Source organism: Oncorhynchus mykiss, chromosome 12, assembly GCF_013265735.2.
Source record: "Oncorhynchus mykiss isolate Arlee chromosome 12, USDA_OmykA_1.1, whole genome shotgun sequence".
NCBI classification, from domain to species: domain Eukaryota; kingdom Metazoa; phylum Chordata; class Actinopteri; order Salmoniformes; family Salmonidae; genus Oncorhynchus; species Oncorhynchus mykiss.
The window spans coordinates 70,452,272-70,469,839 of NC_048576.1; the positions used below are offsets into that span (position 1 = coordinate 70,452,272).

Sequence of the window (17,568 nt, forward strand, 5' to 3'; positions counted from 1 at the left end):
ATCTCTTTCTCGCTCTCTCTCTCTCTCTCTCTCTCTCTCTCTCTCTCTCTAGACACTGACACAAACACAAATACACACACACAGTGACAGACTTTAATGCTCAAACACAAGCAGACACATCACACACAGAGAGAGTGGTGTAAAGTACATAAGTAAAAATTATTTAAAGTACTACTTAAGTAGTTTTTTGGAGTATCTGTACTTTACTATTTACATTTTTGACAACGTTTACTAAAGAAAATAATGTACTTTTTACTCCATAAATTTTCCCTGTCACCCAAAAGGAATCGTTACATTTTTTTAGCAGGACAGGAAAAGGGTCCAATTCACACACTTCTCAAGAGAACATCCCTGGTCATCTACTGCCTCTGATCTGGAGGACTCACTAAAACACATGCCTTGTTTGTAAATTATGTCTGAATGTTGGAGTGTGCCCCTGGCTGTCTTAAAACCGCCTTGTTTGCATAATGTTCAGAATGGGAAATGATTTATACTTTTACTTTTGATACTTAAGTATATTTTTGCAATTACATTTACTTTTGAAACTTAAGTATATTTAAAACCAAATACTTTTAGACTTTTACTCAAGTAGTATTTTACTGGGTGACTTTCACTTTTACTCGAGTCATTTTCTATTAAGGTACCTTTACTTTTACTCAAGTATGACAATTGGGTACTTTTCCCACCCAGTGTACACAGATCGCCTTTTCTATGTTGCTCATTCTCTCTCACACATACGCACAGATGAACACATGCATGTACGTGCAAACGCACATACATGTACACTCCAAGTCCAAAGGGAAGTGCTCAATTGGAATGAGACGTATAATTAATCCATCACAAAGAAACAAACTGTTCATTTTCTGTTTCTAAATCGACTGTCACAGAGGACGAGGAATTTTCCCTTGTTGAGAGAAATTGCTGTCTGCTCGCTTGGCAAATTCCATTTCAGATGACACACAGCCAGAAAGACAGACTCACTCAAAACAAGCACACACACACGCACACACACTTAACGAAAGATAACAAATGTCCTAAAGAAACACATGACTGAGCACACAAGCACACACACCTCCTATACTTAAAGCCCCAGTTCTTCCTCCTCATCCTTTGCCATCTGTGCCAAGGCAAGCCGTGCCACCATCTGTGAGTGGCTGGCACGATCTGGCCTGACAATCATCAACCACACAGGTCAATACACAAGTACTGGAATAGACTGACTGACTGTGTGAGCCCTCTGCATGATGGGCCCCTCTCTATGAGAGCCCCTGTGATCTATAGACTACAGCAGGATGGTACACTAACCCCATCACATTTCACTTCACAGCCACAAAGATACACAGGGACGTGGTTGCCAACATTGGACTTGGTTGAGGACATTCGGCTTGATTCAAAACATTCGGCTGGTTGAGGATGCTGGTTGGTTGGCTAAGAACAAATGAAAGATATGTGCTCATTATCGTAGGGCAGACAATCCCACCACAGCCTATAAATAGGCTGCTGACTGGTGTAGGTCTGTGGACTGGGGTTTTAGCACTGTGTGGGGATAGAGGAAATGAACAGAACGAGGCCACATGTGGCGGGAGAGGCAACACAGAAACAGCTCTTTAAACACAGCAGCAGAGGAGGCACAGAGAGACAAGCAGCACAGCACCAGCAGAGCCACGGGTCCCTGATCCTATAGGACGGTTTACACCTCCACTCTCTTGCTTTGTTCCAAGCGACGAACACACACTTGCAGAATCCCTGTATTCAACCAGGGGCAAAGTGTCCGCGCTGCAATGTGTTATGTGCAAAACACATTGTGACAGTGTGTTATGTCAAAGTCTCACTCTCAGCTCTCACTTATAGAAACACACACTCTAAAGCACGCAGACACACACACACACACACACACACACACACACACACGTTTATTACGCTTGACTAGAGCAGTGTCCTCTCTGACAGTGTCAGGGCACGAGAGCACTATAATTGCCACTCTGTGAACTAGGCAGGCTGGGCTGTGGACCCATCAGAATTCCCCTGTCGCTGGAAAACTAGGTAGAGGGCTGGGTAGAGGTAGAGGTACAGACCTCTCTACCCTCTAACACTCAGCTCCCTCCCTCACTGCTTATCATCCTCTGACTCCTGGCTCGCCACACGGAAACTCAACCACAGGGTCAAGAGGGACCAAGGTCAGCGACCTCACTTCCTACTTCCTGTTATGGTCAGTTAAGGCGTTCTATTATTACATTTTTTTTTTAGCTCATTGTAGTTGTGAAGGATTTACCTCTCAATTATGATTGGCTTTCAGTATGTCTCAGACTACTACAGTATGTTTGTAGTATAGCAGAGTTCAATAATATATCTGGCCCACATTGCTGACTGCTGAGGTAATTTTCCTTTGTTTTGGTGGTTAGCGCTAATAACACTCGACTAGCCAATGTGTGCTGTACCGTGACTAACCACAATTTAAAAGCTGATGCTGAGCTCACTTCCTGTTGCGGAGTGACAGGGTGAAATTCAATACTCCCATTCTCTCCCCTCTATCTTCTCCCCCTTCCCCTATCCTTCCCCCCCTTCCCCCATCCTTCTCCCCCTTCCCCTATCCTTCTCCCCCTTCCCACTATCCTTTCCCCAATCCTTCTCCCCCTTCCCCCTATCCTTCTCCCCCTTCCCCCTATCCTTCTCCCCCTTCCCCCTATCCTTTCCCATATCCTTCTCCCCCTTCCCCCTATCCTTCTCCCCCTTCCCCCTATCCTTCTCCCCCTTCCCCCTATCCTTTCCCCTATCCTTCTCCCCCTTCCCCCTATCCTTTCCCATATCCTTCTCCCCCTTCCCCCTATCCTTCTCCCCTTCCCCCTATCCTTCTCCCCCTTCCCCCTATCCTTTCCCCGATCCATCTCCACCTTCCCCCTATCCTTCTCCCCCTTCACCCTATCCTTCTCCCCTTCCCCTTATCCTTCCCCCCTTCCCCTATCCTTCTCCCCCTTCCCCCTATCCTTTCCCCTATCCTTCTCCCCCTTCCCCCTATCCTTTCCCCTATCCTTCTCCCCCTTCCAACCTATCCTTCTCCCCCTTCCCCCTGTCCTTTCCCCTGTCCTTCTCCCCCTTTCCCCTATCCTTCTCCCCCTTCACCCTATCCTTCTCCCCTTCCCCCTATCCTTCCCCCCTTCCCCTATCCTTCTCCCCCTTCCCCCTATCCTTTCCCCTATCCTTCTCCCCCTTCCCCCTATCCTTTCCCCTATCCTTCTCCCCCTTCCAACCTATCCTTCTCCCCCTTCCCCCTGTCCTTTCCCCTGTCCTTCTCCCCCTTTCCCCTATCCTTCCCCCCTTCCCCCTATCCTTTCCCCTATCCTTATCCCCCTTTCCCCTATCCTTCCCCCCTTCCCCCTATCCTTTCCCCTATCCTTCTCCCCTCTGCCTGAAGGAAGTGCAGAGCTGGTTTGTTCAGTGTACTAGTAACAACAAAAACCCCTGGGGAGGAGTAGAGAGGAAGTAACGAGGGAGATACGAATGCAGTGGTGTGGACGTGTAGACATTGTCCACTGCTGGCCCAATCAAACAGATCAGATAATACAGGAGGAATCACTGTGGTTTTTACCTGTTATTCTCTCATTTCTACCACTTAAATTAAGGGGGAAAGAATAAAAACCCTGGAACAGAAAGTGTTTAATTTTCCGTTCCCTAAATCTGGTTAGTGGGATTAGACTGAAGATGGAGTTTTAGGGTTTCAGGCCTCCTCCATTGGCATTTTACTGGGGGATTGGATACTTAAGGTGCCAGTTTGGGTGAGGGGTGAGAGAAAAATCTTTAACTAGGCAAGTCAGTTAATAACACATTCTTATTTACAATGATGGCCTAGGAACGATGGGTTAACTGCCTTGTTCAGGGGCAGAACGACAGATTTTTACCTTGTCAGCTCGGGGATTCAATCTTGCAACCTTACAGTTAAATAGTCCAACGCTATAACCACCTGCCTCTCATTGCACTCCACAAGGACACAGCCTGTTACGCGGATGCAGTCAGCCAAGGTAAGTTGCTAGCTAGCATTAAACTTATCTTATAAAAAACAATCAATCAATCATAATCACTAGTTAACTACACATGGTTGATGATATTACTAGTTTATCTAGCGTGTCCTGCGTTGCATATAATTGATGCGGTGCGTATTCGCGAAAAAGGACTGTCCATGCTCCAATGTGTACCTAACCATGAACATCAATGCCTTTCTTAAAATCAATACACAGAAGTATACATTTTTAAACCTGCATATTTAGCTAAAAGAAATCCAGGTTAGCAGGCAATATTAACCAGGTGAAATTGTGTCACTTCTCTTGCGTTCATTGCACGCATATATGCAACAGTTTGGGACACCTAACTTACCAGAATTTTACGTAATTATGACATAACATTGAAGGTTGTGTAATGTAACGGGGAATATTTACACTTATGGATGCCACAAGATAAAATACAGAACAGTATTTCACTGAAAGAATAAACGTCTTGATTCCGAGATGATCATTTCCGGATTCAACCATATTAATGACCAAAGGCTCGTATTTCTGTGTGTTATTATGTTATAATTAAGTCTATGATTTGATAGAGCAGTCTGACTGAGCGGTGGTAGGCAGCAGCAGGCTCATAAGCATTCATTCAAACAGCACTTTCCTGCGTTTGCCAGCAGCTCTTCGCAATGCTTCAAGCATTGCGCTGTTTATGACTTCAAGCCCATCAACTCCCGAGATTAGGCTGGTGTAACTGATGTGAAATGGCTAGCTAGTTAGCGGGGTGCGCGCTAATAGCGTTTCAAACGTCACTCGCTCTGAGACTTGGAGTAGGTACTCCCCTTGCTCCGCATGGGTAAAGTTGCTTTGAGGGTGGCTGTTGTCGATGTGTTCCTGGTTCGAGCCCAGGTAGGGGCGAGGAGAGGGGCGGAAGCTATACTGTTACTGGCAATACTAAAGTGCATATAAGAACATCCAATAGTCAAAGGTATATGAAATACAAATGCTATAGAGAGAAATAGTCCTATAATTCCTATAATAACTACAACCTAAAACTTCTTACCTGGGAATATTGAAGACCTATGTTAAAAGGAACCACCAGCTTTCATATGTTCTCATGTTCTGACCAAGGAACTTAAACATTAGCTTTCTTACATAGCACATATTGCACTTTTACTTTCTTCTCCAACAATTAGTTTTTGCATTATTTAAACCAAATAGAACATGTTTTCTTATTTATTTGAGACTAAATTGATTTTATTTATGTATTATATTAAGTTAAAATAAGTGTTCATTCAGTATTGTTGTAATTGTCATTATTACAAATACATTTGTAAAAAATCGGCTGATTAATCGGTATCGGCCTTTTTTTCGTCCTCCAATAATCGGTATCGGTATTGAAAAATCATAATCGGTCGACCTCTAATAGATATTATATGTTTTAAAATGACTATGAAAAGACATTTGGTTTCAACATATCGACCACCATATCCTTTTTGTGACATATTTTTTATTCTCTCTATTTTCCATGTCTTTCCTTCAGTCAAAACTCAGATCAAAAAGAAGAGCTAGACATCCAATCAAAGGAAGTCACTTCAGTCAGAGAGGGGAAGTGAGATCTGAAAGGCCACCAAACGACATGTCAGATGACAAGAGACTGTCGGAGTGGCTGTTGCTGCAGCGATACCGCCACATTCATTCATCACACCAGCGCCATAGTGACCCAAAGGACCCTGGGAAATATTGAGAGGATAATGTCAGTATACTATTCATCGTTACTTCTCCATTTCAAATGGCCCGAGTGCAGCAATTAACCCTCAGATCGGTAGATCACCCTTTGAACGACTCTAAAACCCCATACCGCTTCACTTCTCATATCAAACAGCCACGTTTTTATTCAAATTGAGAACCTCATTTCAGAGACGTTAACAGACATTTTGATCAGACTTTTTCCAGAATCCAATGTTATCCTCGCTGCTCTTCTGACGTCAGAGGACCCTACCACTGCCTCTGTCTCTCAGCATCATCACTGTTGCTTTGTAAGGCACATTCAAATGAGGCGTCTACCCACACACCCCAGTGTCCAAACAAATCAGTTCAAAAAGCTCTTCTTTATCTGGGCCCCCAATTTCACACACGGCTGATTGAGGTTCCTGTTCACTTAGCACAAGTCATTATCCCCAAGCGAAAAAGATAAAGGAAAGATATGTAATAACAATTCAGGAGAGCCCCCCCCCATGAAACAAGAGCATGGTTCTACTAGTCACTCTTCTCTCAGTACTGTTACAAGAGTTCTGCTCTGAAGCCCTGGCCAGGTGCCACAGTAAATAGTTTAGGACCAAACAGGGATCTTTAGCGTGACGCTTCACTGCCCATATGGGACAGACAAAGAGACCAAATGCTCCTGTGTGTTTGAGCGGCTAAGATTAGTTTATTTGTGAGGCACTCAAATATTCGAGAAACCCTCACATTGGATATTATGAGGCATCTGTCTTCAAAGGATTTGGCAAGAAAAGAGCTGCTTGAGAAAATGCCAGTACGAGAAATCTGTTCACTGTTCAAACGGTGCTTTCAACTGGGATAGGAGGATGGGCATTTGCTAGTATTTGTGCTCATGATCCACAAAATGGACCCAAGCATTACGGACTTTGAACAAAGAGTACACGCTATTTACTTTTCATTTATCGTAACATTTTACCTCCAAAAATCAAACTTGATGTCCAAGAGCTTTCGGTCTCCTGATGTTAGTGTTGATGGTTTGAACTTGGGATGAGAGGAGGATTGGGATTAGGTCTGCCTGTGCACATGCATGACTTGTGCAATATGTGCGACCTTCCCATGTCAATGCTTCATTTTGGATCCAAATAAAGTGTTTGAAATGTGTGCGTTTCACAGATGGCTGCTTTGAGATCAACAGCCAAGAGAGTCGCAGAAGACTGAGCATGCATATCCATCTGCCATGATCCAAATCCATCGTCATCTACCTCCCTACTCCTCTTCCTCATCCTTTGCCTCCCCTTCAACTCATAGTCCTCTGTCCAGAGTGAGACTACGACAACTTAATCTCCATGATGTCTCTGGGTGGTCTATCATAGTGATTGAGATGAGGAGACATTAACTGTGTTCTTTAATATTCATAATTATTAAGAGCATCTTGACTGGCTGCAACACCGCTTGGTATGGCATCTGCTTGGCATCCAACCGCAAGGCGCTACATAGGGTAATGCGTACGGCCCAGTACATCACTGGGGCTGAGCTCCCTGCCATCCAGGACCTCTATACCAGGCGGTGTCAGAGGAAGGCTCTAGAAATTGTTAAAGACTCCAGCCACCCAAGTCATAGACTGCTCTCTCTGCTACCGCACGCCAAGCGGTACCGATGGGATCCATCAGCATGTAATCAGTGTTATTTAAGAAGGATCTGACTGAGTTTGGTGCTTCTCTGATCCTGGTGTGGCTGAAGAAAATCCCAGAATTCAACGTTGGGGGATAGAATTCTGTGTTTGCCCAGGGCAGCATTGGCGGGAAAGGGATCAATCAGGGGCTCGTGGGAATTTCTGGCACTGCCGAACTATCAGATCAAGACTATGAGACATCTGGGTAAACTTCTAAGGGCTTTATGTATTTAATGACTGGAGGGGGGTGGGGTTTCATCCAAAGCCAAGGAGTGGTTATTGGGTAAAGCTCTAGAACGGAATTTCCCCCACCACACCACCAGAACAGGGGGAATGGTTTGACAGACGCACCTCAGAGTCTATGCTCGATTGAGAATGAGATTCCTTTCTACATGTATAACCGAGAATCATCTCTTTCCTTGAATGCGACTGGAGCTGGATTTAGATATGACCTAGATTTAAAGGAGTAAGTAAGACTGCTGCACTCAAATCAGAGTTCCTCAGATACCGCCGATCCAAAACATTCTTTAAAACATCATTGTAGACCGTCGCCATCTATTTCAAAAATATCCCCTCTCTATCTCTATAACAGACACATATCTCTGTCTATCAAAGAGAGAGATAGAGAGAGAGTCACATAGAGAACTAATCTCACTCTCACACTCTCTGAGTGCTTGACTAATGTATTATAGAGCCATGTGACCAGGACTGGTACAGGATAGCAATCTGAATTACTGTTAGCCAGACTTTTAGCCAACCAGAAGTAGGACACACTGGGTTAATAAAGTGGAAAGGGGTTTAATAAATGACAGGAACGAGCTGATGTCCTGCCCCTCAGTGACATGACTGGGGACTGGGGTGAGGAGTTGGTGAAGAGAGGGAGGGGAGAGGTGTGGTGGCATGCAGTTGGGCTATATGGTAGGTCCCAACAGCTAGCTCTGTGACCACAAAGCCCCGTGGTGAAGGTTCTGTGTACAACATCTGTTATTATTTTATTCCGTCATGTTTTTGCTCTGCTTTGTCATGCTGACAATGTTCATTCTTTCTAGTAACCGCTCTGAATAAGACTGACCTTTTATTTGCTCCAGGGGTCAAAAACCCCTCAGAGCGTGCAATAGAGGGAGGGAGAGGGGAGAGATAAAGAAACTAATTTTGGTCACAACAGTGCTGGGGGAAGATCCTTCCTATCCCTCTCTTGGTCTGTGCTGGCAGGCAGACGGGCGTCTTCCCAACAGTCAGCTAAAGTGAGGCAGGCAGGGCAGGAGCCTGCAGCTGTCCACAGCCCTGCTTAAAAAAGAAACAGACTTGAACAGACCCCGTCAACCTGTCCCCGTCCTCTCCAACCACTTTAGAAGCCCTCCCTTCCCTCCACCCATGGGACAGTCACTCACCACTCCAAGGGGGTGACAGCCTTGCACGATTTGGCTGGTTCAACAATATACACACGGATGGGTTCTGCTGTAATTGCTCATTTGCCTCTATACCCCACTCCCCCCTTTTGTCCGCTCAGACCCCTCAGCTCATGTTTCAGGCTGATGAAATGTGTGTATGTGGGGAACTGAAGCTCCAGCAGCACTACACACGAACTACACTAGCACCACAACACACTACACAAGAACTACACTAGCACCACAACACACTACACATGAACTACACTAGCACCACAACACACTACACAAGAACTACACTAGCACCACAACACACTACACATGAACTACACTAGCACCACAACACACTACACATGAACTACACTAGCACCACAACACACTACACATGAACTACACTAGCACCACAACACAATACACATGAACTACACTAGCACCACAACACACTACACAAGAACTACACTAGCACCACAACACACTACACATGAACTACACTAGCACCACAACACACTACACATGAACTACACTAGCACCACAACACACTACACATTAACTACACTAGCACCACAACACACTACAGGATAGAGCTGGGACAATAAACCAAAAATGATTGACCATACCGATCATTTATCCTGATATCGTTCATTATGATACGTAGCCTGTACTAGAGAAACGTGAAGTTTGACATGAAGTAAGTGTGTTAATATGTGTGATTGTTAATGGGACAGTTGATGGCTACAACCATCAGACTCGTAGTACGTTAGTAGTTTAAAGGAAAGGTTTAAAAAACTTGTTGCACATTAATGTTATAAACTATCCTTCTATTTATCATTATTGCATCAATTCAGGCAATTTATCACAATGTGGATTTTGGTCCATATCACCAAGCTCTACTACAGGAGAGCTGACCCAGATTCCCATCATGCCACTCTCTATCTGTGTGTTCCCCATGTTGTGACTGACGACGAAGTTCACTGTGTTGCGACGTTCCTCTCTGATTCTATGAATAAACATGCCCTCTTGGCTGCATTCGCAGCAGAGTCTATCTAAAAGAACCGCTGACCCTAACTGTTCTGTGATAGCGGTTCCAGAACACTAGGCCTTTGGATAGACTATTTTACACCCAGGGATACGAGTAGGCCTTTAGGAGACATACAGGAATAAAAGCGGACGTCAGTGTGCTCTAGGACCAACACATCCATATTGGAATGAGAACAGGAAACGACAGTGATGCTCTGATGCGCTGCTAAAAGAGGACACGGTTATCTAATTGGGTTATCACAGGCAAGCCTGACAGAGTCACACACTTAGAACCTATGGTGAGTTGTCTGTCATCTGGCATTTCACGCCTGGCATTCAAAGTGTTGACCCTAAATCCAGTGGTGAACTTTCCTCAACGGGAATCACATAAGCCACACGGACAATTAACTCTAATCTGACTGGGGCGAGGCAGTCTCTACATTATAGATGCATTGCTCTAGCGAAGGAATGAGTCTCCTTTACTGGTTCTATTTGTCCAGCATCTTTGATGGTACATCCTGGTCCTTCCGATAGCAACAGTTGATGAGAGTTCAAAGTTGCCACACAGCTGAGCTGACTTACAGAAGAAAACCTCTAAACATGTTTATCACTATGTGCACCACAAGAAATACTGCAACAAAGCCTTATAAGTATAACAATACAACACCCTATGAACAGGACAGTACATTCGGAAAATAAGCTTTAGAGGATTTAAGACCTAGAGCATGTTGACAACATGATCCGCTCTGCATTCTTGCCATATTTCTGTTATGAAGTTTGAACTCATGAACGTCAGTAGATGGCTCCAGTTCTTTTGGAGGGAAGTTCGGAGTGGAGGGATTTAGGCCTCAGCCTCGTATTATACTATTCCATGGAATGTCCTGGAAGAAGAGCCTTGCGTTTCATCAATGGGGCAAAACACCCTGGGGTGAAGAGAAGCAACAGTCAGGGACTTGTTCATCTTCTCAAGGATTCCCCTACACCTCAGAGAAGCACACCAAACCAGAGAGCAGGCAGTGTTGAGATTTGTTCACCCACACATCCACGGGGAATTCAATAACAGGGGAAATAGATAGCTTCATGGATTTATACCAGTTGCTAAGCAAAACTGTCTTGTAATGACAGAATGCCACTCTCTCTCCAAAAACTCCCACCTCCACAGAGCTTCTCCACAGAGCTTCTCCACAAGCCCCACCCCCAGTCTGTCTGTCTCTGTCATGCTACACCATCTGACTGAAGACACCCTGGAGTAGGAGACATGAGACTTGGGGGAAATAGTGACTAAAAGCAGACATGTTCTCCGTAATATGTAGGCCTATCATTTATGTTTGAATTCCCCTGGAGGAGCCAAGACTTTGTGTCTAGGCCTCATCTTGACGTTCAACAAACAATTATTGAGTACGATGTAAACAGCATTGCCAGTTTTGATTTGACATAGTACTATATTTACAAGTCTATTGGAACAGTAGCGTAGTTCGACGAAAGAGGCATGTTGTACTATCCAGGGAGGGAACGTCATAACTGTTAAAGGTTGTCATCTGCTATGAGCGCAGCTAAAGCATGCATCTAATTTCACTTTTGGTGACCTAACCTTGCAGCGACGGCAGACGCGGCAGCAGCTTCCCACACCATCAGCGCAGAAGGCCATCGCGCAAACTTCAGAGCGTTGGATCAGTTAGTCCTACCTTCTTTGTAACATTGTAACTGTCTCGGGGACTTGCAGCCTAACCGCGAGTGACAGACCACATCACAATATTTCCCTCAGCAAAATGTTTACCCGGCACTAGACCATCAGTTTGTTACACAGTAACAACTCCGCATCCTTTATTATCATTATTATTATTGCAGCTTTGTCACTTACAAACAGTTAATCTAACCCTGGGTCCATCACAATAGAATGAATCACAATGAGGGCTAGCCACTGGCTACCTGAAGGCTTCATGTGGTTTTGCCTGGGCTGTGAGATGATTCCCCTCATTAACGCAACCTTTAAAAGCTTCCTATGATTGACGTGACATGATAAAGTAGGCTTTATGAAAACAAACCAACCTTCATAATGCCGCAAGGTGTGTTCACGCCTCCATGACTCCTTTCGGCTGAATTGTCACGGCTGCTGCTGCCAGTCCAAGGACTCCCGTGGTCCATGTACCTTCCGTTGGTGTAAACTCCCTCTGCCCCATAGACCGGGTGCCCGTGGGCAAAGGCAGCCGCCGAAATGTCCAGGTATGCCCGGGTGCCAGTCGGAGGCAGCACGGTGGCGTCATTGTTGTTCAACCCCGCTATTTGTGTCGCGTCCTGTGCCGGAGAGGCTGCAATGATAGGATTTAGCAAATGTCCCGACACAGACTCGGAAGCGTGTACCCCTGCCATCATCCACGGACGTTAGAGCAACACATTCAAAATAGTGCATTGACCCATTGTTTCAAAACATGAGTCCACGGCTGTGTAGACCACATAAGATCATCAGTCCACAGACGAAGCGCAGTCCACTGAATCTAGGATAGACTGATTGAACCGTCAGCGTCTGGCTGAACAAACTCTTGTCGCTCGAAAATGAACAGATGGTGCTCCGTATGTGATCTGGTGTAATTAGCTAACTGCATGGATTCATAAGGAGTCCCCCCAGAAACAGTTCCGGCTAATAAAAAGGCGTTAATTTGCGTTTACACGCGCTTTCGCATGCAGAAGACCGTCCTACCGTTCTATTCGCCTGGTCCCTACTCTCCTATCCGCTCTTATAGATGATACATCAGAAGCTTCCCCACGTGCATCCGCGGGATGCAGCTATATACAATGCGCTGTTATGTGAGTTGCTCGCTTGTCCCCTCCCTACAAGATCCATGTCCTTGTGCGCTCATTCACACACACACACACACACACACACACACACACACACACACACACACACCCACACACACACACACACACACGCACACGCACACGCACACGTACACGCACACTTAAATGATTCATGTTCCTCACACTGAAATTATTCATGTTCATTCATACCACAACTTGTAGCCTAAGCCATTTCCAGGCTAAAACACATTAACGTATTAATAGCAGAGGAGGCTGGTGGGAGGATCCATAGGAGGACAGGCTCATTGTAATGGCTGGAATGTTTGATTTGTTTGTATACCATTCCCTTTATTCCATTCCAGGCATTACATTGAGCACATCCTCCTATAGCTCCTCCCACCAGCCTCCTCTGAGTATCAGGGGAATTTGAGTGTATTTGCATGAAATATGTCTTATCATTAGGCTATTGCCTAAGGCTTTTATTTGTTATATTTGTTATCACAGACAAACCTTCGATCAGGGAGACTGGTTATTCCAGAGTGGTGCAGCAGTCTAGGGCACTGCATCTCAGTGCTATAGGCATCACTACAGACATCCTGGTTCAAATCCAGGGTGTATCACAATTGGCTGTGATTGGGAGTCCCATAGGGCGGCGTACAATTGGCCCAGCGTCGTCCGTGTTTTCTGGAGGCAAGGGCAAAAATCTCGATTGATGCTGATGATCCTCATATTATATATCCCTATGGGCGTTATCAACTTAATCTCAGAACCCAGAACCAAATATTACATGCAGTCTCTTAACGAGACTACAATTATTTTCAGGCCAGGCTTCAGTCCCAATCAGAGAGGGAGTGGCATATCATCAGCATTACCCCCAACACTAATCCACATAGAATGTCACATGGCTTTCACTCACATAAACACCACACCAGGCACCTCCACATTATTGATTGGTGAGAATGAAAAGCACAGGACTCAGAACAGACCTATCCTTGCTGTATATATTCATACTGTAGAACAAGTGGTACACAACCAATCCCTGTGCCACAGTTCAGAATTCAAGTGCTGCAGATAGAAACCCACAATATCTGTAATGATTCTGTAATCAATTCTGACCACAAATGAGCTAAATCACTTTCACTATAGTCATTTGACAAATCTGGGAAACAAGGGGGACAATTATCTCTGTCCAAATCGCTGATGAATTCCACAAAACATCTTTATCGATCTACTTCAACCCCATCACACGACTTCACAGAAACTCATCATTCGGTTAAAGTGTTTCACCCCTAATGATGCAGGACAAACCCACTAACAGGGTTTCATCCCAAATGGTACCCTATTCCCTATAAAGTGCACTACTTTTGACCACAACTCATATAGGGCTCTGGTCAAAAGTAGTGCATTATGTAGGGAATAGGTTTCCATTTGGGAAAAAAACGGGATCTTCGCCATCAGGGGAGGGAGGCAATCAAACAAGCTAAGGGTCAGTATAGAGTCAAAGTAGAGTTGCAATTCAACGGCTCAGATACGAGAGGTATGTGGCAGGGTCTACAGTCAATCACGGACTACAAAAGAAAACCAGCCCCGTCGCGGACCCCGATGTCTTGCTCCCAGACAAACTAAACAACTTATTTTGTCACGCCCTGACCATAGAGAGCCCTTGGGGTTCTCTATGGTGCAGTAGGTCAGAGCTTGACTAGGGGGTGTTCTAGTCTAATATTTCTATGTTGGTGTGAGTATGGTTCCCAATTGGAGGCAGCTGATTATCGTTGCAAACTCGTCATTAAGCTCGAGACCCTGGGTCATGACCCCGCCCTGTGCAACTGGGTCCTGGACTCTCTGATGGAACACCCCCAGGTGGTGAGTGTAGGAAACAACATCTACCACATCTACTGATCCTCAGCACTGGGGCCACACAAGGGTGCATTCTTAGCCCTCTCCTGTACTCCCTGTTCACCCATGACTGCATGCCCATGCATGCCTCCAACTCAATCATCGACACCACAGTGGTAGGCTTGATTACCAACAACGACGAGACGGCCTGCAGGGAGGAGGTGACGGCCCTCGGAGTGTGGCGTCAGGTAAATAACCTCACACTCAACGTCAACAAAACAAAGGAGATGATCGTGGACTTCAGGAAACAGCAGAGGGAGCACCCCCTATCCACATCAACGGGACAGTAGTGGAGAAGGTGGAAAGTTTTAAGTTCCTCGGCGTACACATCACGGACAAACTGAAAGGGTCCACCCACACAGACAGTGTGGTGAAAAAGGCGCAACAATGCCTCTTCAACCTCAGGAGGCAGAAGAAATTTGACCTGTCACCAAAAACACTCACAAACTTTTACAGATGCACAATCGAGAGCATCCTGTCGGGCTGTATCACCCGCCTGGTACGGCAACTGCTCCGCCCACAACCCGTAAGGCTCTCCAGAGGGTAGTGAGGTCTGCACAACGCATCACAGGGGGCAAACGACCTGCCCTCCAGGACACCTACACCACCCAATGTCACAGGAAGGTCAAAATGATCATCATGGACAACAACCACCCGAGCCACTGCCTGTTCACCCCACTATCATCCAGAAGGCGAGGTCAGTACAGGTGCATCAAATCTGGGACCGAGAGACTGAAAAATAGATTCTATCTCAAGGCCATCAGACTGTTAAACAGCCATCACTAACATTGAGTGGCTGCTGCCAACATTCTGACACAAATCTCTAGCCACTTCAATAATTAAAAATTGGATGTAATAAATGTATCACTAGTCACTTTAAACAATGCCACTTTATATAATGTTTCCATACCCTACATTACTCATCTCATATGTATATACTGTACTCTATATCATCTACTGCACCCTGCCTATGCCGATCGGCCATCGCTCAACCATATATTTATATGTGCGTATTCTTATTCATTCCTTTACACTTGTGTCTAAAAGGTAGTTGTTGTGAATTTGTTAGATTACTTGTTAGATATTACTGCATGGTCGGGACTAGAAGCACAAGCATTTCGCTGCACTCGCATTAACATCTGCTAACCATGTGTATGTGACCAATTAAATTTGATTTGATTTGAGGAATGATGAACAATAAACACTCAGATAATACAGTTCAGTTATAACCCACTAAAAGGACAAATCACACCCCAGCCAATTGGAAGGAGAGAAATTGTGTGCTGCTGCGGTAGAGATGTTCAGAGTGTTTGGTCATTATTGTCGAACCAAGTCATTATAATCAAACCCAGAAGTGGCTTGTTTTTTGTCAGAACAGACAAATCTGAATCCTGCAGTATGGATGAGCGGTTAGATCAGCTGCTCTGTGGTTTTCCACGACATTGATGTGTCTTTGAATTGAAGTAGTGTGAACTAGGATAGAGTGTGCATGTTTGTGTGTGTGTGTGTGTGTGTGTGTGTGTGTGTGTGTGTGTGTGTGTGTGTATGTTTTCTTCCTTTCTGTAAACTTAAATGAGGGCAGTAGCATACATCCTGCAGCTGCCTCATCCGTCTTACACCAGTCAGTCTGCCAGTCAGCCAGCCGGCTAGTCAGCCAGCCAGTCAGCCAGCCAGCCAGCGGGTCAGTCTATGTACTCATTGACCAGAAACTACTTCTCAATGTGAATTATTTATACACAGCTGATTCTTCTAGAACAGAGTAGTTCAGATGCTGGGCTAGAGAGAGAGAGAGAGAGAGAGAGAGAGAGAGAGAGAGAGAGAGAGAGAGAGAGAGCGAGAAAGAAAGAGAGAGAGAGAGAGGGAGATGTTGGTGGAATGAACACATTGGGGAGGAAAATTAAGAACAATGGGGTGGATGGAAAGATCAAGGAAAGGTGAGAAGGAGAGATGGAGGTGAGGGATACTACTGATGAGAAAAATAAGTCAAGAAGGAAGGGGAGAGGTTGGGGTGAGGTAGCTCTCTCTCTCTCTCTCTCTCTCTCTCTCTCTCTCTCTCTCTCTCTCTCTCTCTCTCACTCTGATTCATGTATTATGCATCTTCAGAAATAATTCAGAATAAGTCCTGCTTTTAAAAGTCCTGCTCCAAGCCTTCCAGCCAGGCTGTCTCACTTTAATCTTCAAATTCCTTTGGCTCCCACGCCTCAAACAGGAGCCCCTCCAGGACCCACACGGAGGAGCAACACTAGGACTTATTAACCAAGGACCTTATCATATGCTGCATCACTGCAAACTGGTGTGCTAACACTCCTCCAACTTAGGGAAGAAAGATGTGAGAGCAGATGATGATGGTCCTACTCTACTGGGGATGAGAATGGAATTATTATTAGTGAGAGCTGGAGAGAGAGAGAGAGAGAGAGAGAGAGAGAGAGAGAGAGATAGAGAGAGAGAATACAAGAGAGGCTGTGAGAGATCAACAGAAAAGGAAATGGAAAGCAGTTGCAGCGTTGCTTTCCATTTGACTATCATGCCACTAACAATTAAATCACACCCTGGTTGATTTCCATTGAAGTTGCTTGTAGCTTCCTGTGACAGGAAGTGAACCGGAGTTGTGCTGTCTTCCTTCCCCTCCCTTCGCCCCCACGTGAACCACAGACATATGAAGGGATAGCCATCCATACATCCCCCCATCCTCAACCCTGATCCCTCGAGCCCCTCTCCAGGAGAAGCCAGATCATTTTTTGTTGTATTTATGTGACCCGGCCACAGACGTTTGACCACAGACGTTACGACCCTCTTACCTCATTCAGGCATGGTGAGAATGATTATGTGTCAATACAGGAAATCAAGTTATTGATTACAAATAGATAGGGTATTCTTGTTTACCAATGCACAACATATAGAAAATAATAGCTACAGGGGTTTGTCTACATAAGATAAGCAGTTCTACCTAACAGAATCAGTTGAAGATGCCGCGTCTTGTCAGGGGGAATAGTGTTTGTTACGAGAGAGAACTCTGACACAGGACGAGGCTGAATAATCCCCAAAAGTGTCATTTGTTTATTTGTGAAGTGAGCTGAGACTCCCC

The 17,568-nt window shown here is 45.2% G+C and overlaps 1 protein-coding gene across 1 annotated transcript in view; it reads right to left on the bottom strand.

The window, feature by feature from the left end:
- The window catches only part of LOC110538191 (inactive phospholipase C-like protein 2), an 88,929-nt gene extending 76,287 nt beyond the window's left edge, over positions 1-12,642 (bottom strand). The window contains exon 1 of the mRNA XM_036938251.1: positions 11,838-12,642. Within this exon, the coding sequence (XP_036794146.1) occupies positions 11,838-12,161 (324 nt within the window). The 5' untranslated portion in view covers positions 12,162-12,642. The remainder of the gene's footprint in view (positions 1-11,837) is intronic.
- Between the last annotated feature and the right edge of the window lie 4,926 nt (positions 12,643-17,568).